At 41.6% G+C, this 23991-nt stretch overlaps 1 protein-coding gene across 2 annotated transcripts in view; it reads left to right on the top strand.

The window, feature by feature from the left end:
• Positions 1-23991, top strand: part of SHISA5 (shisa family member 5) — a 37749-nt gene that overhangs the window by 3517 nt on the left and 10241 nt on the right. Inside the window, exons 2-3 of one of the 2 annotated variants that reach the window (XM_080994250.1) lie at positions 10486-10648; positions 13012-13077. In XM_080994250.1, the coding sequence (XP_080850376.1) occupies positions 10486-10648; positions 13012-13077 (229 nt within the window). Of the gene's footprint in view, positions 1-10485; positions 10649-13011; positions 13078-16919; positions 17082-23991 lie in introns of those variants that run through there. The other variant, XM_080994251.1, reaches the window with a different exon arrangement.

The following is a 23991-nucleotide window of genomic DNA, read 5'->3' on the forward strand; positions in this document are numbered from 1 at the left end:
ACATTTAATGCTGTTGTCTCCTGCTCTATACTTCTTGAACTAGTGCATTGTTTGTAGCTGAGCAGAACATTTTGCAAATGATATCTGAAGGAAACAAGTGCTCTTTTTAACAAATTAAGTTGTTACCGCTGAAAAGGGGAGGGACAACCCAACATTCAACACAAGGAAGTACTCAAGTATGTTTCTCTAGTCTCATTGGCCATTAGAGAAAAAACTGGTGGTTTGTCACTCAGAATTAAAGGCTTATTTTATTCATATTAAATTTGTAATATCATAACTTACCATGGGTGTGTGCATACAGTGGAAGTCCTCTGTGTAGCAGTCATGTATAACCCAGTGTGTATATTAGTCCAGTTATTCATCGACTTAGATTCTGTCTGCAAATGGTAAATACTGGGTTATAGTCAACCTAGTCCTCGCAGAAGGCCCAATGAAGTGAATGAACCTAAGTTAGTTATGTAGCAACTTCATTGCACCAGGACTTCCATTAGCTCAATGGGGCTTCCCCCCTTCCTCTTCCTGTGCCCCACAAATTGACTTGGTGGAGGGTCTTGAGAACCACTGGAACAGGGTGAGGTGTGGGGTAGGACAGGGCAGTTTGTTTCATCTGTTTGTGCTGATGAAGCAATATGCTTAGTGTTACATTGAATTTCCCCCAGTGTTTATTTGTGCTGCCTTTGCTTGCACTCCCTGCGCCCGCCCCCCATAAAAAGGGCTTGCAGTTTTTTTTATCTGTTTCAGGAATGAAAAATTGTATCATGTCAATTCCAAGGTTGCAAGACTTTGTTTTTATATGACTCTGCTTTATACTGCATAACCTTGACTGTAAAACTTGCAAAGTTTGTAGCCTTTCAGATGTCACTAATCTTTGACCTTGGCTGCATACTGGAATCATTTTTACATTTTTTTCTGAGCCCATTCTTGAAGCCATTTAATGCCACAGGCCTCTGAGCCTATATCTGCGACAACACTATCTAAATCTTAATATATAATTTTCCTTTTGTGGGACGACTTCCACATTTTAAGCCTTAGTTTGTGAGGCTGTGAAAAGTGATTCCAGAGGGAACACTCACAGCTCAGGGGCATATAGCACAGGTTCAATGTACGGTTCGATCCCCGACATTTCCATGCAGAGCTCTGAACAGCCTGTAACCTAGAGAGTGGCTGTCTTTCAGTATAGAAGGGAGTGAAAGGTCTCCCTTTCCTTCCAATACACCTACGCTCCTAGTGATTAAAACTGCATGAGCGATATGAGATCATTACACTGTGAAAAGATTTCTTCAGTTGATAAAGGAGTGTTCATCAACACCCATGTAACTATCCCGAGCAGCCTATTTGATCTTTTATACGGTGTAAGTAACCAGATACTTTATAACTGGAAGTCCTGTGATGGCCTTCTATGGCATTTTATCAACTAAGTTGGAGTCGTAATCTTGGGCAGAAATGTGGCTTGGAGCATGACAGGGCTGTTTAGTTGCGCACTGTGGTGGAGTGTGCCCAAACACAGGCCAGGGGCTGGGGCATGCCCTGAGGGAGGCAGGGCACAAATGGAGCCGGCTGTGGCTCACCTCACACCCACAGCTTCTCTCCGCTGTGGAGGAGCTGCATGTGGCACATCCCCACCCAGGAGAGGGGCAACAGCTCTCTGCCACTGACTCCCCCGGGTCAGACGTGACCCAGAAGTAGAGCTCCATTGAAGGAAGCTGCCTCCGCAGCTCCAGATCCAGGGTCTGATGGGAACCTGTTGTGGGGGCTCCTGGTCACTCCTCCTCCAGAAAATGTGCCTGGGGCTACGTGCTCCTATGCTACACCACTGGTTGTGCAGAGTGATCTCTGACCCATAACACTCCTCCTTTAGTCCTTATCTGAAAGTTTTACTGTAGCCAGTACATAATGCAGCAGTGCTGGTCTCTTTACCATGATTAACATCAGTACAGAAATAACATTCACTACCCCAATATTAATATTGATCAAGGAAAGGGAATAACCACAGGAGAGGATAGCATGTAAGCCTGCAGCTCATTTCTGATCTCCTAACTATGGCTAGAGGACCAATAGTGTAAGGCCTTCTATTGCAGTGCTGGTGGAGAAGTATTTTCTGTGCTCCTGCGATGAATGGTTGGTTGGAGATTTGTGTATTTATTTATTTATTATATTTCTGTACCACTTAATACAATAGCACCTCCAAGTGGCTTACATAAAACTGACAAAAATGCTACTTCCTGAAAACCAAACAAATCCAAGCTAAAAATAGAGCACAACCATATGTCACAGATAAAACTGTACAAAGAAATAATTAAGAGTAAGAGCCCATGAAAGCTTGGGTAAACATGTGCATCTTAAAGAGGCATTTAAAAGCCATGACTGTCTCTGCTTCACAGATTGCCCAAGGTGGGTGCTACCATGGAGACAGTGACAATCTGCTGTTTGTAGAATGGCCAGCAGGGTCTCCGTGGAAAATCTTAAAAGTTCAGCTGGATCTGTACTGCAGGAGGCAGTCGAGAGCTTTAAATGGCAGAGGCAAAACCTTGAAGTTGGCTTGCTAGTTAATAATCATCAAGTGCAGATTTTGAACACCCAGTGTAATATGTGTAAAGCTGGTTGTTCCACTAAGCACCCTAGCAGATGCATTTTGCACCAGCTGCAGCTTCTGAACCACTGTATTCCTGCATGAAGTGCACTACAGTAGCTTAATCACGAGGATAGCAATGTGTGTGGGCCAATGCAGCAAGACCATCCCTGTCCAAGAATAGTTGTGCCATAGTTGGTATGCCAACATTTGCAAAGTTGGTAATAGGTGCTCAAAGCCGCTGAGGTCACCTGGACCTCTTGTGACAGTGGTGGATCTAGCAAGACTCCAGAACCATGCATATGTTGCTTCAGAGTGAGTGCAACCCCTACAAGCTGCACAACACAGTTTCTAGACTTGGCAACCACCCATCCACAGGGTCTGTTGTATCTCGATTTACTGGTCCTCATTTAGCCTATGACTTCATCTAGGGCCCAGTTTAGGACACACACAGCCTCTCCTGATTCAAGTGTTGCAGAAAAAATAGAACTGGTGCCACCTGCATTCTGATGACACCATGCCGCACGTCCTAATGACCACTCCCTGTGGCTTTGTACAAAAAACATTTGGCAAAAACTGTGCTCTTTGGGACCCCACAGATCAGTTGCTGACATTTTTACTTGGAAATAAGTTTCATTGTATTCAATGGAGCTTGTCCTGTAGGACAGGGGGACCCAACCTTTTGGGGATTTGTAGGTACATACAGAATTCTGAAAAAACCACCAGTCACAAAATTGCTATTATGCAGCATTTACATGATTTTCACATAGGTTGTCCCTTAGCCACCATCAACTTTCAGATTACATCTGTCTTTCATGGACTGAATTGTAGGAGACAAACTGAAATTGCAGAGTTTCGAGAAATTAAAAAACAAAGTGCGAGATTGGCTTCATTACTATCAGATAATGGAGGCATATAATTTGGATAAGAAAATAGGCTTCCAGGTGGAAAAATCAAAATTGGAAACAGAATTGTTAGAACCCAATACTAAGACTTTGTCAAGAATGTATAACTTGTTGTTGAAATGGAATACTCAGGATGAAACTGTGAAATCTGCTATGATTAAATGGGCACAAGATCTAGGACATAATATCATGTTTGCTGACTGGGAACAGTTGTGGACCACAGGTATGAAATTTACGGCATGTAATGCCTTAAGAGAGAATATTATGAAAATGATATACAGGTGGTACATGACACCAGTCAAGCTTGCAAAAATCTACCATGTGCCCGATAATAAATGTTGGAAATGTAAGGAAAATGAAGGTACTTTTTTCCACCTTTGGTGGACGTGCCCAAAGATTAAGGCTTTCTGGGAAATGATATATAATGAATTGAAAAAGGTATTTAAATACACCTTCTTGAAGAAACCAGAGGCCTTTCTCTTGGGCATAGTCGGCCAACTGGTGCCAAAGAGAGACAGAACTTTCTTCATGTATGCTACAACAGCAGCAAGAATTCTTATTGCAAAGTATTGGAAGACACAAGATCTACCCACCTTAGAAGAATGGCAGATGAAGGTGATGGACTATATGGAACTGGCGGAAATGACTGGCAGAATCCGAGACCAGGGAGAAGAGTCGATGGAGGAAGATTGGAAAAAGTTTAAAGATTATTTACAGAAATATTGTAAAATTAATGAATGTTAGAATGATGTTGGATAGAAACTAAGTGGTCTCTAGCTGAAAGGTTATAAGGGAAGATGAAAAAAGGGTTTATTATGTAATATGTAAAAATCTAAAATTACAACATTTTTATGATTAATGATTAGGATATTAAAAGAGGGGAGGGATTTGCTGAACAAAATAATTGAACTGGAATACAAAAAAGGAAGGTGTGAGGAGGTCCTGGAAATAAGTAAATGAAGATTAAGTAAAGGAAGGAAAGAATTGTTTTTAAATATTTTTACTATGTATTTTCTTTTTTTTCCTTTTTTTCTTTTTCTTTGTGTGTTTTGTAAAATATTGAAAATTTTAATAAATATCTTATAAAAAAAAATTAATTGTAAAACAATCACCTATCCAGCACTTTCCAGTGCCACCATGGCAAAAGAACATTGATCCAGGTCGTTGTCCTCATTGATTTTTACAAGGCATCTCCCCTCCAAGCCACCATTGAATTATAAGAGGGGCTTATGAAGGCAGTCAATAATGGGATCACAAGTAGAACCTACACAATGAATTGAACCCACACAATAGGTTTGGCATGTGCCCCAACCTCTGCTCGCCACAGGGGAAAATACTGTGGGGTGGGTGGGTGTGAAGTAGATCACAGAGGGAAGGAGAGCAAAGCCACAGGTGTAGAGGTACCCGTACTTTTGCCTCACTGAGTTATTTAGTTGGGGAGAGTTGCAGAAATGCTCCCCAGCCAGTCAACCCATTTCTGTGGGGCCTTTACAGAGCAGATCCCTGAAAAGATTTCCAACCATTCCTCACAGAGCTGGGTGGGAAGTATGATGGCTTTGCTGCTGCTAAAAACAAGGAATGCCTCCAACTTCTGTCTCTCTCACCACCACCCCACCCCCGTCTCTACAAGATAAGAAAGCCTATGAGCCTTGCTCCTTTGCCAAAAACAGTCTCCTCTGTTTCATCTCCCCCCCACCCCTTTCCCCGCATGGCACCCATAGCCACTTGCATTTCACACCCACACATTTCCCATTTCACAAACCACATCCACCATAGCCCATTGTCTCCTTTACTCTGGCCAGAATTTCCAAGGGAAGGGAGGAATTCCAATCAGAGAGAAAGAAGTAAGTAAGGAGAGAAGAGCAGTGGCGGGATGAAGAAAGCCAGTTTTTGTTTCTGTAGGTTCAGGTTTTCTCATGGATGCTAGGGAAAGCCTTACTGGGTGCATATGCACCCACAGGGACCGTATGGTGGGGGGAGGGGACACCACCCAGCCATAGTGATTGCTTTTGCAGGATTTCACCCTTGGGATACCTCTCTTTGGGAGCCACCAAAGCTTTCAATACGCCTCTCTGTCAGAAGTAAAATGCATGTTTTAGTGAAACTATTTCTCTTTTCCTAAGCATCCTGGGTTCAAAATAATACGAGATGGACTGTAGGAAAGGTTTAACTTGCTCCTGCCAATTGCTCTCTAAATTGAACCCCTGGCTCCCCACTTTGAATATTTAATTGATGATGGTGATGATGATGATGATATTGTGACAGACCAAGCTTCATCAACTAATGTATCTGCTGCTATAATAGGAATATAGGAAGCTGCCTTATACCTGATCAGACCATTGATCCCTCTAGCTCAGAACTACCGGCACTGACTAGCAGTGGATCTGCAGAGATCCCGGCAGGGGATCTCTTCCAGCTCTACCTGGAGTTTCCTGGGACTGAAGCTGGAGACTTCTGCATGGCATGTGTTCAGCCACTGAGTTATGGCCCTATTTCCCCATGGCTACAATCTTTAGAAAGATCTTTAGAGCCTCATGTTCTTCATGAAATGGGCAGCGTCAAAATGTTATGCAATGTGATTATATGTAAAAGTAATAAAAATGATTATATAAAAAAGTTAGTACTTTTTAATCAGCTTGGTATCTAATACAAAATTCCATGTCTAGCATAATTGTATCTATCTTGCTTTCAACTACAGGCTCACTCAGACTTCCTTTTGCACCATGTTTTAAAGCTCTGTGTCGAAGCAGCGCTTTAAAATTTTGCCCTGGCACTTTCCACAGGAAGACACTCGTTTTAATGCTGTACCAGAGCAAATGGCATTCCATGGAAAACCCAGTTGCCGTTTTCTCTAATTCAGTGGTGAAATATGGGACCCCAAAACCCCACACTCGAACACGGAACTTATGGCACAAAATGTGTAATGGGTGAGTCCTCCTTGACATAGCTCTGAGAGTCAAGCAAGGAAGACCTTTGATTACAAAAGCACCTCCTCTTCAAATGCACAGGAAATAAAGCAGTGGTGTGGTCTGGTTCCTTCCTTCTCATGTGCAGGAAATGTGTTAAAAGGCTGCAGCTTGAGAAAAGGGGAATGGGGGAAAAGTAGCAACTTTTATTTCCTCCATGCAGGCAGCATCTCCTAAGTGTTCAGTGTTGTCTTCCTGGTCTACAAGAAAAACAGCCTGGATTAGACTAAGAATTTATTAAGATACCTTTGAATTTCAGGAGGAATTAGGAGACAATTGAGGATGCCGCCATTGTGTTTTGAAGTGATAATTTATCTTTTTTCTGTATGCTTTATCAGATCTATAGCAGCTCATTGGCCCATGCAGTATTTTAGTCTGTTCCTTTAAATTGACAGCATTTCCTTAGGACTCATAGCTGGAATCCAGTGATCTGTACCCCCACCCCCACCTGCTCTGTATAAAGCAACTTTTGTGCAGAGAAACAACAAGATGTTGTAAAAGCAAAGTACAAAAATCTAGCCCATTTGGGACTTAATGTCATTTAACAGACCAGGATAACAGGCCAGAATTTGATTATCTGAACCAGATCAAAGCATTCAATTCAGAGCCTAATTAGACATTTTGTTAAGCATGTGCTTGCATTCAACATGTAATTTTCAGAAATGCTAATAGCATCCCCTGGTGGGCTGATAATTGGGATCGCAGTGGGAAACGTGTCCTCAGTGTCATGTCTACTTTAGCCCTTATAAAGGATTTAGAGTCCTCTCCAAAGTATGCAAACACTATGGGCACAATCTCTAGAAATGCAGGCTTGTTGACAGTTGTTATAAAAGGCAGAAGGTTGTTATAAAAGCACATGTACCCACTATGGGAAACAACTGAAAAAGAAAAGTTTATGTCTGGCCTTGGCGTAATTAGCTGTTCAGGGCAGCTAACACAATCAGTGCAAAAATCATTAAGCAATAAGACCTACTGCCAAGCAACTGTGTGAAGGACCTAAAAACCATAGATAACAAACCCCAGATTACTTCAGTATCAATAGCAAACTATGACTGCTTGGATGGACTCCCTCCTTGAAGTCTGAAAGGCCAGCAAAAATCTTCTTCAGGGAGTCAAAATCATTGGGGCAGTATTGCAAAGTTTCTGTGCCTGTTGGCCACTGCTCTTGACTTCTCTAGAAGAATGTTAGAGCTGTAGTAGACAACTTTCAGAAGTGGGGAGACCAGCACATGGGAAGGGTAGCCAAACCAAATGTGCACGTGTTTGTTAAACATGCACTTGTCAGTATGGGTGGGAAACTTTGTTTACTCATTGGAGTGCAACCACTACCCCCCCCCCCGGCTAGATCACTTCCACTGTTGGAGCTGGACTGGGGAGGGAATCAAAGCAGTGGGGTGTTGAGGGGTTAGTTTTGCTCCCGTCCTCCATGCACCCCTTCACACCTGTGAATATTCAAACTGACATATACATGTTAAACAGACACAGAGATGTCTGACTTGGTCCTTGAATATGCAGTTTCCAGGCCATGAATACTTTTAAATATTGTAATCAGTGCCTTCAACTAAGCCTGGAAAATAACTGGCAGCTGATGTAGGTTTGAATTAAACATTGCTAATTATAGTTGTCTTGCTAGTTTGCTTTACAGCGTTTAATCATATGTGTCAACTTGTGGAAAGCAAATCTATTTTTGAGTTTCATTTCAATTAAGTTTGAAATAAGCAGGAAGAAACCAGTGCACAGTGGTGGACCCTTCAGAAGGCTTAGAGCTCCTGCTTATCACAACAATAATGGAGTGAGAGAACATTTCCCCCCAGTTTGAGGTTAATGTTGCAATCCTGAACAGACTTAGTAGAAAGTCAGGTTGATTCTTTACTGTTTGGCATGTTTCCAAGTAAATATATTGAGTATCTTGCTGTGAGGTTCAATCTTTTGAATTACCCAGTTTATGTCTGGCTGCGGTATTAGACTGGATGAAGGCCGATAAACTGAAGACAGAGGTATCATGAGTGAGTGTATTATCTGTCTAGAGAAGTGGGAGAAGTGGTGCTCATCCTGTGCTTGATGAGATAACACTCCCGGTTCCTCCAAGAAAAAGGTTTTCACATTGTGGGATGGCCCTTGATCTATCTATCTTATTAGAAGCATGGGTTGCTTCTGCAGTATAGAGTTCCTTATACCAGCTAAGGCTTGTGGACCAGTGAACACCTTACCTGGACAGAGACAGCCTGGCCTCAATTAACCTTCTCAAGGTTAGACTAATGTAATGCACTCTGTTTGAGGTTGCTTTTGCAGATGGTTTGCAAAGTCCAGTTAGTGGATTACCCACTGGGGTTGGCTTCCCTGTCCATTTCCAGACCCAATTCAAAATTCTGGCTTTCACCTTGGTGGCAGCTGGCACTGTACATCAAGATGCAGATAGCCTTCGGTAGGTGCACCTACCATCTGTGGTGAGTTTGGTAAGCCACCAGGAACTATGGGACCTTTTCAGTGCTTGCATCCTAACTATGGCGTGCTCACTTCAAGTTCAGAGCATTCTGCCTGGCACTTAACTTGTTGTTATGTTAGACATAGGACAGAACCTTTGAGATGAAATTTTAGACCTGTTTGTTGCTTTTTCCTGTCTTTTGAGATCTTGCTGCCTTTTAGGTTTTGTGCATTTTTAATAATTGTTTGGATCTGTTTTATTTGTAGTTTAATTCTGCCCTAGCAATTTATATTGAAGTGTGATATTAAAATAAATAAAATAAAATAGCTGTATTTTGTTGAGCTTTTCAGGCCAATATATTTTGGGACTATCCAGAAGTACCGCTTCAGCCTGATACCTTGGAAGAGATTTTATTTCTGACAGTGTTTAAAAACTGATGATATGTTGTTGTTTTTTAATTTTCAACTGATGTTTCAGATTAACAAAAATACTTGGATCCAGTGAGCAGACTCCCATTCTTGGGATGCTGTCACTGGCAGAAGAAGGTGAAGTGGTTTTTTGCAGAATCCTTCTTCCTGTTGGCCCTCCTGAAATGAGGTTGGGCAGCCCTCCAGAACAGTGTGAGAGATGATGCAGGGGTGCACAGGAAAGGAGAAATCAATGATAGTTACATTCTTCCCCCACTCCCACTTATACCAATGGGAGTTTCCACTGGATTGAAAGCTGTTCAGTGAATAGAAGGAGCCCTTCCTTTTGTGGAAGAACAAGTCTGGATTCAAGCCAAAGACTTGTGATATCATGATTGCTCCTCCAGAAGAACAAACAGCTGCTTTGGAAAAATTATGGGGAGGAGAAAGGCAAGGTTGGATTAGCCATCTCCATTGACACCATTGTTCTCCAGTTCTGGAGCCCCATACAGCAATTTTTTAAAACAACCACCATGAGACCCCGATCACAGATCTCCCACATCATTTTTGTTTGTGCCCTTGACTCGAATTACAGCAGTAGCCTGGGAGATGCATCACACACAGAGAGTCTGCAAGACAGAGACAGAGAGAATACTCAAGGGCTGTCTCAAAAACCACACTTTAAGGGCAGAATATAAATGTTTAAGTAGTAAATAGTGGTTTTCTGCTCTAGCCGATAATCAAAGCAAGAGAAGGCTGAACTGGTGATGCAAGCAAGGACTATATTCAGAAGTTTCTTTTAGCTGCCCAAACCAAGGAGGTGGTAGCAGCCATTTTTGGGCACCTAGCTGTTTATGCAGATAGCACTTCTTTTGTAACAGATTGTTTCTTTCACGATGGATTGTAGAAAAATGTAAGCCATGTAAAACACACAACGTTTGGCAGCTCTCCTCCCCCATATACATTTCCCTCACAGGTTTTACTAGATGCTCATAAATACTACTTTCAATAACCTTTTCCTTCTGAATGAGATCATTCTCTTCCTTCCAATGATGTACTATTTAGGGTTACAATTATGCAGGAGTCAGAAGCTTGTGCATGTTGGTATATAATTTCCAGGAGATCCAAATAAAAAGAAGCTATGCTGATTTGTAGTGAATTTGTTGTGGAACATGTGTAGCGCAATGACTTGTTTGTTTGACTTTATTTTCAGGTTTCTGTGAAGACTGCATAGAATATAACGATTATAATGGAGTTGTGATATCAGCAATATCTTGTCCAGAATTCTGCTGTGGAAATTGCGACAACCGATATTGCTGCTCAGACAGCATGCTAAGATTGGTTAAATATGAGCAACTTGTATGTGATGCAGAAAGGTATGACCGGAGACTCAGCTCACTGTGAAAGTTTTGCTTGACACTTTGCAGATTAAATTGCTCATATTGACTTGGATGCCATAGTTAAAATTGAATTCCGTTGTGTGCCCATCATACCTGCGTTTTCTTTCCTTAGGGATAATTTTCAATTTTGTCGACAAAAATCTTTGGAAGTGTAAGATAGCCTTCATGTCCTTACCTGTCTTGGTTTATAAAAGAGACCAGGTCTTGAGACCCTACATGGGTCTTGAGGATTGAATTGCCTTCATACAGGGAAATGTGGTTCTACCCAAGTTTAAGATGGCTGTGCTAAAGCTATTTTATTTTTAAAAAATCCTCCCTTGACCCAACAATGTTAGATAATGATAGGCCAGTGTAAAATGCTCAGTCTTTGGAAAGCTGCTTGAGCACATTTCTGCCATTTCAGTATCTGAGGTTCTTGAATGAAATGGATTATCCAGTCGTATTTCATTCCCACTTCAGAATGGGGCCAAGAGGACTTGGGCTACCTTATTTGACAATCGGTGCCAAAAGAATATATTTTTTGCCAGGGCGAGGTGGTGGTGGGGATAATGCATCCCTACCAGTTCTACTGGTCCTCAAAGCAGTTTTTTAAATTAAAAAAACCCATTATTGATAACCGTATATTTCTAGACCACCTGTCAGAGATAGGTCTTTGGGGCATCATTCTGCAATATGTCCTTTCTGGGAGGTCGTCTGGGGTGGACTGCTGCTCAACATATTGGCCATTGCCCTATGGCAGCCTTCTCAGCCCAGGCAGCAATATATGGTGGTGGGTGGTGTGTTGAGAGACACATTCACCGGCCTCCTCCTTCTCAGGCAGACACAGAGTCTTCCTCCCACTCCATTATCAGCCACGCACACTGCCACCCATGCACTCGCCCCCTGCCTCCTCAGCACACAGAAATGGAGAGGTTTAAACCTCCCTTCCCAGACCATGGGAGATCCCATCATGTGCCTCCTACTCTCCAGTTAATTGGTGCTGGGGACAAATTGCTCCTCAGCTTTTCCCAGAACTGCTGAGCTGCAGGAGGAAAAGCTGCAGAGTGGGATTCCAGTGACCCACTGCATGTCTCCCTGTTGCCTAGAAATCTGATTCTGGCAGTCTTGCTACTCTCAGGGTTTATAAATTGAAGCTTAATCCAGACAATAGGTTCTCTTTGTGGCAGGGTTAGCCTTTCCTGAGGCATGGTGGTTTCTGCCTGTTTCTGAAGGAGTAGCGCTCACTTTAAATTTTAAGGTTTGGAGTTTGAGGGGAGTCCTGGATGGACCTGACCTTGCTGCTGTGGCCCCAGTGCCAACTGCTTCCGTTTCTGGTGAGGCCAGACCAAATCATAGTGACACACGCTTGGTTACAGCAAGACTGTAGGCTATTATACATGGCCTTTGAAGGTTCCATTTAGTTCAGAATGCAGCAACTCTGGTGCACACAGGAACAGAGCTTCATGCGTATATTGCACCCATTTTAGAACTTTTGCATTGGTTATTACAAACACAGCTCCAGACATAATTCAAAATGTTAGTTATTACTTATAAATCCCTAAATGGCTTGGGTCCTGAAGTACTGTCTCCTCCCATGTAATTTCCCCACACGCTTAAGAACTGAGGAGAAGGATGCACTTCCCTCTGTCGGGTTGCGGGTGACTGCTAGGTTGTTTGGAATGTGTGAGAGCCTTTTTTGTGGCTCTGTTTTGTGGGGACAGCTGCATACCAGCTGCATATTTCTCTCCTGTGGAAGGTTTGTTTGGCTTTCTCTCTTCTAATGTTCTACCACCAGATGAAGAATATTCTAATTAGGCAAACCTTTTATGGGCCTTTTAGTGTCTTACTGTGATGTTTTAGTTACCTGGCTTGCTGCTTGACTTACCATGGTGTTGGGGGTTAGAGGTAAATGTAAACAATCTTGTTTTGTTTTGCATTTAGGGATAAAATTTAGTATACATGGGGTGCTTCAGCATTTAAAGGTGCATCTTAAACACAGTGGCTTGAATCCTAAGTGAATGGAAGGAGGTTTACAGGAAAAAGGTTATTTACTCAATATGGGGTCATTCCCATTTTCCCAGCAGTTCCCTGGGCCCAATTCCACTTTGCTCAGGAGGTCCCCTAACCCTTCACAGGTGTTTGAGAGGCACTGGAGGGAGGAAAGGATTGGGAAACTTTCACTCATCTTAGGCTCCTGGCTAATTATCTCTATTTTCAATGGAAAAACTCCCCTTTATGGCTGAGAAGCACAGTTCGCCATGTATGACTTCCCTGCACTAGATATTAACGCCACGTGAATAGCTACATAGGATGAAATTATTGCTAAACATTAAAGTCTTACATTTGTTTTTATACTACAGGTCAGAAGCAGATATCGAATTTGAGATGTACAAATCGAACGACTTTGGCATCGACTCTCAACCCAAGTAAATAAGTGGTTTTATGTACACACATTTAACTAATGTAATATCTGTGATACATGCAATTGTATGTATTCTTATCATTCTTTTCTTTGGTGATCACTCGTAGCCAAGTAAGATTGTCTTCCATAAACATGGTTTTAACAATGAGTCGATAAGTGATTGTGGAGGCCAATTCTGAATCCACACGTCCTTCCACAGTGGGGACATTGGTTTCCGGGTTGGAGTTGATCATGGTGTGGATTTGCCAAATCTACAAAATTCTTATCATATGTTACACTAGAAAGCCCTGCTTCATGGCATATGTAAAAAGCTGTGTTCACAGGGTGCATGTTTATGGAGTTTCAATATACCTGTAGCCACAATTAGAAATCTTAAGACTATTTGTTGTGGAATACTCTTTTTAAATTCATGTAGCATGATGCTGGTATAAGTTGGTGGTCATGAACTCTCAGATTCATGTAAATGACAGTCTTGTGATTTAATGAACCAGTTTTGTGTTGGCATTTGTCTACCAAGCCCTTAGACTCTTCTGATATACAGTGGTACCTCGGGTTAAGTACTTAATTCGTTCTGGAGGTCCGTTCTTAACCTGAAACTGTTCTTAACCTGAAGCACCACTTTAGCTAATGGGGCCTCCTGCTGCTGCCGCGCTGCCGGAGCACGATTTCTGTGCTCATCCTGAAGCAAAGTTCTTAACCTGAAGCACTATTTCTGGGTTAGCGGAGTCTGTAACCTGAAGCGTATGTTAACCTGAAGCGTATGTAACCCGAGGTACCACTGTATTGCAAAGTGTCATAACTACTCTTCAATGTCGTCTTTTTCTGTTGAAGGTGAAAACTAAATCCTGGAGTGGGGAAAATCCTTATAATAAGTGACATTTCATGCCAAGAAGCAAACTTTTTACAAGCCGCAACTATTTCTTGTTGGGTGTTAGTTTCATGCTTTCAAGAACAACAAAGTGGCAATTTCCACCCATATTAAAATGAACATATGAAATCGGTTCATTGGATGAATGTTTTGAGTAGTGATGGATGACTGAACTACTGGTTAGCAAATAGGGAAGCTCACAAACACCTACGGCAGAATGCAATCTTCGTTTTGCATGGGGGTTAAGTTCAGGACTCACACGTGCATCAGCAGGGCCCATGTAAAGTGTTCCGCCCCGCCCCCATTCCACCCCTTGAGTGACATTTTATTGTCACTTCTGGGTTTGGCACCATGCACGTGTACACGATCGCACTTCAGTCGGACGTGCGTCCATTGGTCAATGCCTGTAGTAATCTTTGATCTAATTTAGATAAAGCATAAAGCACATTCCTCGTTGTAAACTCCTCATGTAGGCATTTGGGAGCAAGTGATCCTCCACAGCTGTTCTGAGGAGGCGCTGCTTATTAATACCCCACCACTGTGTGTGCCTTGTGGTATCTTACCCCCACATTGCCAAATGCATGTTGCTCAAATGTCTTGAGCTTTCATTCAATCCCATTGGGAGGAGAAGGAACCTGCAGTGATTGTGAGAGGAGGTGCCCCTTTATCCTTGGGGGCTGCATATGGTGACAGCTTGTTATTACTCCCTGCATCTGATCTGTGATCTTGCAAGGCAAAAATGACCGTGAGCTGTGGCATTGGTTGGAGTGGAGTGCCTGGCCTTTGGCAGCAGAGAGCTTACCTGCATGTTGAGAGAAGTACTTCTCCTTTGTGGAGGACTCTACATCCTGCTGTGGAGGGTGCAAGGGAGAAGAGGGCCAGAGCAGGATAGTTCAGCTAGGGCACAGTAGGCGTAAGGCGATACAGAGGCAGGTGTGGCACTTGGGCATGAACAGCATGTGTTTTCCCTTCCCTTGCTTACCTGCATGGTATGCTCTGTCCTGGTACCCTCATTTGTTGGACTGGAGTGTGATGTTGGCTGGCTGCTTGTGCCTGGGGTCCCAACATGAAGTAGCTGTTCAGGCTTTGGGACAAGAAATGACAGTAATGTGCTCATGCTCCCTTGTGTTCCATATGGCCTGCCAATTTGCGTAAGGTGCTTCCTTTGTGAGGATACTGTAATTTCCCCTTCTCCCTCACCTTGTGAGCTCTTAAGTGTACACAACATGAATGAGTCCAGAGAGAGATACGATCCCACACTGAACACCTAGTTATCTGAATAGTGGTCTCCCTGTGTGTGTTTTACTGTATATACTGGTGGTGTGCTATGATCAGGTACTGATTCAGTCACAGCAACATGTCCAGGGTAGGCATCAGGGTGGGGGTGACTCTCTTGAATTTTGTTCAAGTTCCTCTGGAGGGAAATTTCCTGGGTAAAATTGGTGGCATTAATGCTTCTGAATATGAGTTGCCAGAAACCACAGGAGGGAAGAGTGCTTTTGTGCTTGAATCCTGCTTGCTGGTTTTCTACAGGCAACTGTTCAGCCACTGTAAGCTCAAGATGCTGGGATAGAAGGGCCATTGGTCTGATCTAGCAACTTCTTCTTGTGTTATTAATTAAAATGTACAGGTATATTTTATTACGAACCTTTTCATAATATTCCAAAACAGGATAAAAAAATTACCTTTGTAAATCTGTTTGTAAGTTTCATTGGTGCTATTATAGACTCTGCTATCTTTTTATACTAATCTAGGCTTAGGGGTGCTTTTTTTCTTCTCCCAAGATTTTCTTCTTCCAGGAAAATTTCCTGTAAATTTACAGATATAATCCATGGTGGTATTTTGGCCCATAACCATTTCCGTTTTAGTCATGTCAGCACTTGTTGAAGCTTGTTTACCCAATACAAAGATCCCAACTTTCTTATCCAATTCCATGATTATTAAGGACATTTTGCCAATTAAGCCTTTGTCTTGATCTGATATTAGTAAGATTTCAAATGCTGTATTTCCTTAATAAGCATGATAACGTCTCTGTTACTTGAAAATATTGTTATAGTTGTGGTTGAAAGTCAGTCATCAGATTAATAACTTCCATATACAATTTAATCTCTTGCCTGGTTATTTATCTATTTATTTATTTATTTTTATTAAAGCTAGTTCTGCTTGGGACCATGGTGACACTTCCAGTTTTAGTTTTTATTTTTAGTAATCAGTCACCCTAATGCAGGCATGGCCAAACTTGGCCCTCCAGATGTTTTGGGACTACAACTCCCATCATCCCTAGCTAACAGGACCAGTGGTCAGGGATGTTGGGAATTGTAGTCCCAAAACATCTGGAGGGCCAAGTTTGGCCATGCCTGCCTTAATGATATATGTATTTTTATTTTTAAAATGGCAATTTTTTTAACATTGTATACCACCCTGATAATAGATGCTATGATGGTATAGAAATACTTTTATAAAATAAATCAATAAATATAACATTTATTTATATATCATAGGATTTCTTTCCACCCTTCACTATTAGGTCCAAGGGCAGATTACAACAGTATAATCATACAATTTTAAAATTAGATAAAATAAAGTTAATAATACAGTAATGCAATTTAAACAAGAAGCCCAATAATTTTCCTGTTTAAATTTTGTGTGTAATCTCAAAGACTAGGGTAAAGAGGGGTGTCTTCAGCATCTAATAGCATCTGTAGAGTAAATAGGCTAGATGTAGCTTTTTGGGGGACGGAATTTCACAATCTGAGGGCAGGCACAAAGAATATGGCTACATTTTAGAATTGCTGGATTTCCATTTATACAAAAAGCTTGAGCAGAATGCATTGAAGCCATTGGGCAGTTTAGGATGACTCAGTTGTGCCTTATATTGTTCTGTGGTTCAGGGTGAAAAGCAACGCTCTGTACCTTTAAGAAGGCTTTTTTGAGCAAAAGTAGGTGTGACCAAGGAAGCCTGCTATGCTTTCCTGCTGATGTCACTGACAACGAAACAGCACATATCCACCAGGCTTCAGTACATCTGTAAGAAAGCAGCCAGTTTCGTTTCTGAGCGAAAAGAAACTAGAGGACTTGAGAGAGAGAGAGAGAGAGAGAAAGAATTTGGGTTAAAAGCCTTTGCTGAGAACAAAAATGGGGTAAGCTTTGCTTGTTCTGTCTGCAAGCATATTGTCTTATGTTAAAAATAGGCAAACATTGGGGATAGCCTACATAGCTTTAGATTATGTAATTGTAAAAATGTACAGGGATGGTGCCTATCAATTACGGTAATCCTTCTTATTTAAGGTTTTAGCTAGTCATATGTAAAAGCAAGTAACTTAATGGGAGCAGTGCGGTATGTACATAACTTCCAAAAGAGATAATTTCAACCTCTGTAATTCTTATTCTTATGCATTGAGCATGTAAGGCAGATGTATTAACTGAACGGAAACAATGAATCACTCCTTAGCAGCTTGTTGCTTCCCCTTTTCTCAAAAAAATCCGTTTGGAATTGATTTTACTAAAGCTTTCATGGAACTTTTCACTGAAGCTGATGCAGTTCACTGAAATGAAACAATGTTTAAATAAAAAAGAAAATGTGTTTTTAATCCTTCATGCAGGAAGTTGTTTCTGCTTTACTGTTCAAATATTACAGCTTTTGAACTATTTTACTTAAATAAAACTGAAATGTTTTGAATGGCAAAACCATTTAACTTTGTGGTAGTAATGAATCTAAGCAGAGAAGCATTTATATATGTTTAGATACGCAATAAAGCAGGTTAATAAACACGGATTCCATCATCTTAAAAGGAATTGTAGCAATAATAAATTTATTCTTTTTGCTAATAGTAAATAAATTGGGGGCTACACTGAGTTATCTGAAAGGTTTTGAATTGCAAAATGTGGGGGCCTGCAGCAGAAACTTTTTAGTGGTAGCCCCAAAACTGTGGATTGATTTCCTTGCTGAGGGGCATACAGTATTGCCAAAACATTATAGTCTTTCAGGGGGCAAGTCTTTCAGGCTTTTGGAGGTGAGAAGGTGTAGTTAATTGAGGTCAGCCTATGGTACCTGTTGTTACCTTAACATTGTTTTTGGTTTTCCTTTATTGCTATTATTTATTATTTTCATAACTTACAAGAAGAGTCTCAAAGTGACATTCAGCAAATTAAAAGTGCAATAAAAAGAGCAAAGCCGTGCATGGTGCTAAAAGTGGCCATCCACAAATAACCAGGAAAACTAGGAAAATATCCCATGCAACCAATAGATGAACATCAAGAACACACCAGAAAATCAAACCATGCCAAGGTCCAAATTCCCCAAGAGAATAGGATGGTCTTTGTCTGGCACCTACAAGCTGACAGTGTTGGTGCCACATGAGCCTCCCTGGACTCTCAAAGCCATCTGGGGCTCAAGTTTCTTGCAGCAAGTAAAAACTGATTCTCACCACCACCACCACTTCCTGTATTATACCAAAAGTGTGGAAAGGCAATTTTTTGTTCCACTGTATGTTGCTGCTACATTTAATTTAGTGTTTAAATTGCCTTTAGAAATAAATATTGGCATGTGTTCACTGCCCTATGATTGTATGGTGAAGAAGGTGACGCAGAAATAGTTTAAATAAGTAAATAATTTTGATGGGATAAATAGTGCCGTTGCAGTTATTTCCTGCTTGTGGGCAGTTATTTCCCAGTGGGCATCTGATTGGGAACAGAAGGCTGGACTAGATAGGCATTTGGTCTAAGCCAGCAGTGCTCTTCTTAGGTTCCAAAGTCCCAGCCTCCATTCCTTAAACCTTGTTCTTTTCTTAAACAAAAAATGTGCATTACATTTACACTGCAATAGTTTGTAGGAAGGCATCCTAAGAGTTGAATTATATATACCATGTTAATGACTTTAATAACATAAATCAAACAGCAGCTAGAAGATCAGAGGACAAAGGGTGAAGAAGGAGCTGTTAAGTGGCGGGGGTCCTCTTCCCATCCTTTGGACCCCCTGTTAAACTCAACAAACCTCCTGCACCTGGAACTAGGTGTTGAGAGTGCAGTTGATTGCTCATAAAAACAAGTCTAGAATGGGAGACTTAGGGTGATGTCCCCTCTTTCCAGGACCTCTTCTCATTTTGAGACTTCTGTGGGTGAGCTGAGAGTTTGTTTGGACCCTGGGTGTGAACCCAGAAGGAACCCAGAATGAAAGGAAGGAGGAAGGAAGGAAGGAAGGAAGGAAGGAAGGAAGGGGGGGAAATGAATTGAGACAGCTAGATGATTGATAGATATTGCTACTAATGTAACATTTTTATATGTAGGTATGTATTTGTGTAATATTTTGTTTTAAGTTGCCTGTGGTTCCTTTCATTTTCTGTATGCTGCTTAAAGATATTTTAAATATATGAAGCGGTATAACAATTAAAAAATCAAATCAAAAACATGCAGATATTTTTGTAATGGAGAGACTGCCAGCAAGCTAATATTACATGTGACTGCATTGCAACATATAGTATGGCTCACAGGACACTTCCAAACAGTATTATTGCCAATTAAAACTTGGAATGAGAGTGCTGATCATCTGCAAAAAACCACTGTGGGCACTGGACACAACCTAGCCTCTGGGTTCTATATGCAAAAGGCAGTGTATGAACACCTGTGTGCATGAGTGGAAGTAGCATGTGGTAACATCAGAGCCCACTTTTGGTCTCCAAAAATTAGTACACTCATGGAGCCCCTCCACTGCAATATATACCAAACCAGGTACATAGCACCAGAGCAGGCCAAGGCATTGCTATATCGCAGGACCTCCATGCTATGTCCCCTAGTAAGGAATCTTGCACCTAGGTTATCCTTTGCACACAAATTATGTCAGCTTTAAGTGCATAGTGGTGGAAAAGGGAGCAGGTGGGAGCCCACAAACTCTTATCAGAGTTTTTGCAGGACCAAGTGCCTTTGGGTCTATGAGCTCTAAGCACGTGGTAATCTTGTGCAGGGTGTGAGAAATGCATTTGCTGAAGGATTTCCTTCCCATCGTGCTGCAGAGCTGCACCGTGCCCTGTAACTGAAAAATACCCCAGTAGCTGCCCCGTAACTATTCTGGAAGTCACCCAGAGTGGCTGGGGCAACCCAGTCAGGTGTGTGGGGTACAAATAAAAAAATAGGGTTGTAGTTCTGCTGTCATATATATACTATTACAGCACATTTTGTAATAAAACTCAATTCTTACATAAGTTTGTACTATTGTAAATTAAAGTAGGCCACTATAATGCATAGGCTACCTAGAGAGTTAATAACTTGACTTGTGAGGGCTCATGTATTGTGGAAAGATAGCTAAACTCCCTCCAGTTGTTGCAGCATGCCCCTACCTACCCCTCTTTATTCAGAAGTAAGTCCCATTGATTTAAATAAGGCTTTCAAATTAGTGTGCTCAGGAGTCCTGTCCGAGGAATACGTGGCTGTTTTCTGATGCCCAGGATCCAAAGTTCAAATTGCTAAACTATGCATGAAACATGCATAGCTTGAGGCTCCTAGCATTACAGGTGCATTTAAAAAAGATTATCCAGTTGTTCTGCGATTGATATAAAAAGTGTACAGAATAACAATTCTGGCTTACTCCCAGGTAAGTGGGGTTAGGATTGCAGCCATAGTCATTTGCATTTTAGAGCCAGGCTTTAGAAAGCTGCCTTTAAACCCAGTCATACTGTCCATCCATGTAGCTCACCATTGTTTGAACTGACTTTCAGGGGCTCTCCATTTTCTGCCAGACAGAAATCTCTCTCACCTCTACCTGGAGGAGGAGGTGGGTCTTACATTATGGAGTTCAGCACAAACTGTTGACTTCTCTCCTGGTGGTGGGTGGGATGCTAAGGTAACATGTTGCCAGAGCTGCAACTAGTGGTTGGCGAAACTGCCCCCCAACCAGGGGCACAAAAATCACATATCAGACTATGGAGTTTCTGATGCATGTGTGTGTGTCAATGCACTGCTGCTATTGTGGCAAGATCAACCATGGTAGAAACTCCCTGTCCTTCTCACACAGCAGCACAAAGGTGATTGTTACCTTTGGGGGGGGGCGTGCCGATACAGCTTTTTGCCAGGGAGGCCAATACAGTTCCTTGCCAATGGCACAAGGGACTCCAAGTCTGCATCTGCACATTGCAGCTGCTGTATTCAGGTAAAACAATCTGGAGAGACCAGGGAATTATGTTAGAATGTTGTTTATTGATTATAGCTTGGCTTTTAATACCATCCTTCCGGACATTATTATCAAAAAGCTGATGGAACTAGACCTTTCGTCTACCATCTGTGATTGGATTAAAGACTTTCTGAGGGATCGGACACAAACAGTGAGGATTGGGCCTGTTACATCTACCTCCCTGAAGCTCAGCACTGGCACCCCACAGGGATGTGTGCTGAGTCCCTACCTGTACTCGTTGTATACATATGACTGTATTTTATCTGATCCATCCACTGTAATTATTAAGTTTGCAGATGATACTACCATAATGGGTCTAATTACAGGTGGAGATGAATCAGCGTACGGGGGGAGGTTCAAAAAGTATCTACATGGTGCTTAGAGAATAACTTGCACCTAAATATTAGCAAGACAAAGTAGATGGTGTTGGACTTTCGGAGGAAGAGAGGGGAACTAGCCCCATTGTATATCGGGGGGGGGGGGGTTTGTGTGGAGAGAGTCAAGACCTCACTTGGAAAAAAATATAACTCAGGTGGTTAGGAAGGCCCAAAAGAGACTCCATTTTCTCAGGGTCTTGCGAAAGAACAATGTTAAACAACAATTGATGACCTCCTTCTACCGGTCCACAATAGAAAGTGTCCTCTCATATTGTATCACAGTGTAGTACGTTGGCTTGACAGCCATGGACAGAAAGTCTTTACAGAGGGTGCTGAACACAGCACATGATATCATGGGCTGTCCCCTGAGCCCACTAAATGACATTGCAAGGGATCGTTCCCTAGGAGAGCGAGAAAAATTTTCAGGGATGATTCACACCCCAGCCAGCACCTCTTTAATCTTCTACCCTCGGGCAGGAGATATAGAAGTATAATCAGTCATACCAACAGGCTAAAAAACAGTTTCCATTCGTGGGCTGTTAGGCTGCTGAACGGAAAATAATACAGTGCAATTGACTTTCAGGGTTGGTGTGTTGTGCGACAAGCACAGAGTGCAATGAGATTGAGTGTTTGTGGGGGGGGGGAGGCTCAGTTAATTTCATTGCACACAGGTTGTACATTGACAAAAAAGGTATTATTATTATGAAACATAAATAATTCACTGTCATTGTCAAATGCATCTCATTTGTTTAAAAAACACCTAACAATGGGTCTGATTCTCAGTTCAAAACTAGTAAAGTTATTTCCCCATGTACGCGTTATGTAATGGCAATCTGTTGCTTTGTGGGGGGGCGGATATTAAGATATGTCATAAACACCTTTCTGCACAATCCTAATTAAACCTATTCCTGGGAACCGCTACATCCAGTGATGTTCCAGGAAATACTGCAGAATATCAACAAGCAGTTAACCAAGTCAGATTAGATTCAGCCTTTAATACTGAATAGAATGCAACTGTATGGCCAGAGGATATCAGTCCAGATCGCTTTCTACTGATGCTATAAAGAATAAAATGATCACATGCAACTATTTAGTATCCACAAATGGTAACTGTGGCTTCATGGACATTACCCATATTTACTTTATTTAGTTTAGTTATCTGCCCACAGGGCTTGCCCAACAGTGCAAGCACCTCATGCAGAAGCTTAGGGTAGCAAATTTGGACGGCTCAGAAAGGCAACGCTAGACTATATTCTGGGACAGAACAACACCAAAGACCAAGAGTAAGGCAGTATGGGAGAAACTGAGCACACAGGCAGCCACTGGGGAAATAATTTTTGGTTTGTGTCCAAAGTGCATGGGAGAGGGGCAAGGAATGCATTCTACTATAGTCAGAAGCAGAAAGCAAGGGAAAGTGGGAAAGAGTTCTCCTTATTGTGTACAAAGGAATATGAGTGTGCAAAGCATTTTGCTTCAGCTGTGTGATCCCATTAATTATCAGCACTGCCTTCCCACCCACACCAGCTGAAGCAAAATTCTTTTTTAAAAACCTGCACGTTTGATGCAAAGACACCTTTAAGTACTCATGATTATCTGATATGTTTTGTATAAAAATGAACCTTGTATTCCACTATGGAATATATTTTATGCTTTTAAAAAAGCTTATTTATTGTCTTGTATTTATTACTCCTCTTGCTATAATTATTATTTTGTTTGTTTGTTTGTTTGTTTGTTTGTTTGTTTGCCTACCTTGATGTTTTGTTTATTTATTATGTTTTTAAAGAAAAAATGGACGTTAAGTAAAGGCTGGATATGGTCTTAAACAAACAAACAAAAAAGGTATTTTAATGTTTACATGGTTTGGCCTGAAGCTTCACTCTCTTGGGCCTCAGATGGTCCCCAATCCTATTAACTAGAGATGCTTGGTATTAAGCCTTGGCAAAATATGTACTTCACCATTCAGCTGTAGCTTCTCCTTATATAAAGTGTGGTTATAAGTTGCTGAGACTGGCCTGATTTACTGACCAGAGTCATGCTGTCCTCCAGCATGTTCTGCAAATTGGTTTGTGCAGCCTCTTCTCTTCCTTTGCAATGGGTTATAACAGCAGCCGAGGACAGTTGCTTTTTCCTGTTCACCATACCCTAAGAATAAATCCCCAGATCCTAGACTTCTTCCTCAGGCTCTTTAAGGAGCTTGTGCAGCAAAGAGAGAATCAAACTGGAATGCCTGCTCTCCAATGAGACCGAGTACACCTGATGAGCTTCCAGAAAGAAGACAACAGAGTGCGTACACTAATATCATCAGAGACAAGGGAGAAACAGGTTCTTGAAAAACTGCCTATTAAAAAATGGTGGCGTTTTTCTGAGAATCCATTTCTTCCTTCTCTGTATGAGCTTTCAGAACTCACCACCGAAGAGCAATTACCTGGCTCCCCTAATTACATGACTTGAATTTTCAAAAGTATTGAAATATTGTGACATATACGTATGAGTACATGTTTTTTTGGAAAC

The sequence above is a fragment of the Podarcis pityusensis genome (assembly GCF_964106645.2).
Source record: "Podarcis pityusensis genome assembly, chromosome: 2".
NCBI lineage: Eukaryota > Metazoa > Chordata > Lepidosauria > Squamata > Lacertidae > Podarcis > Podarcis pityusensis.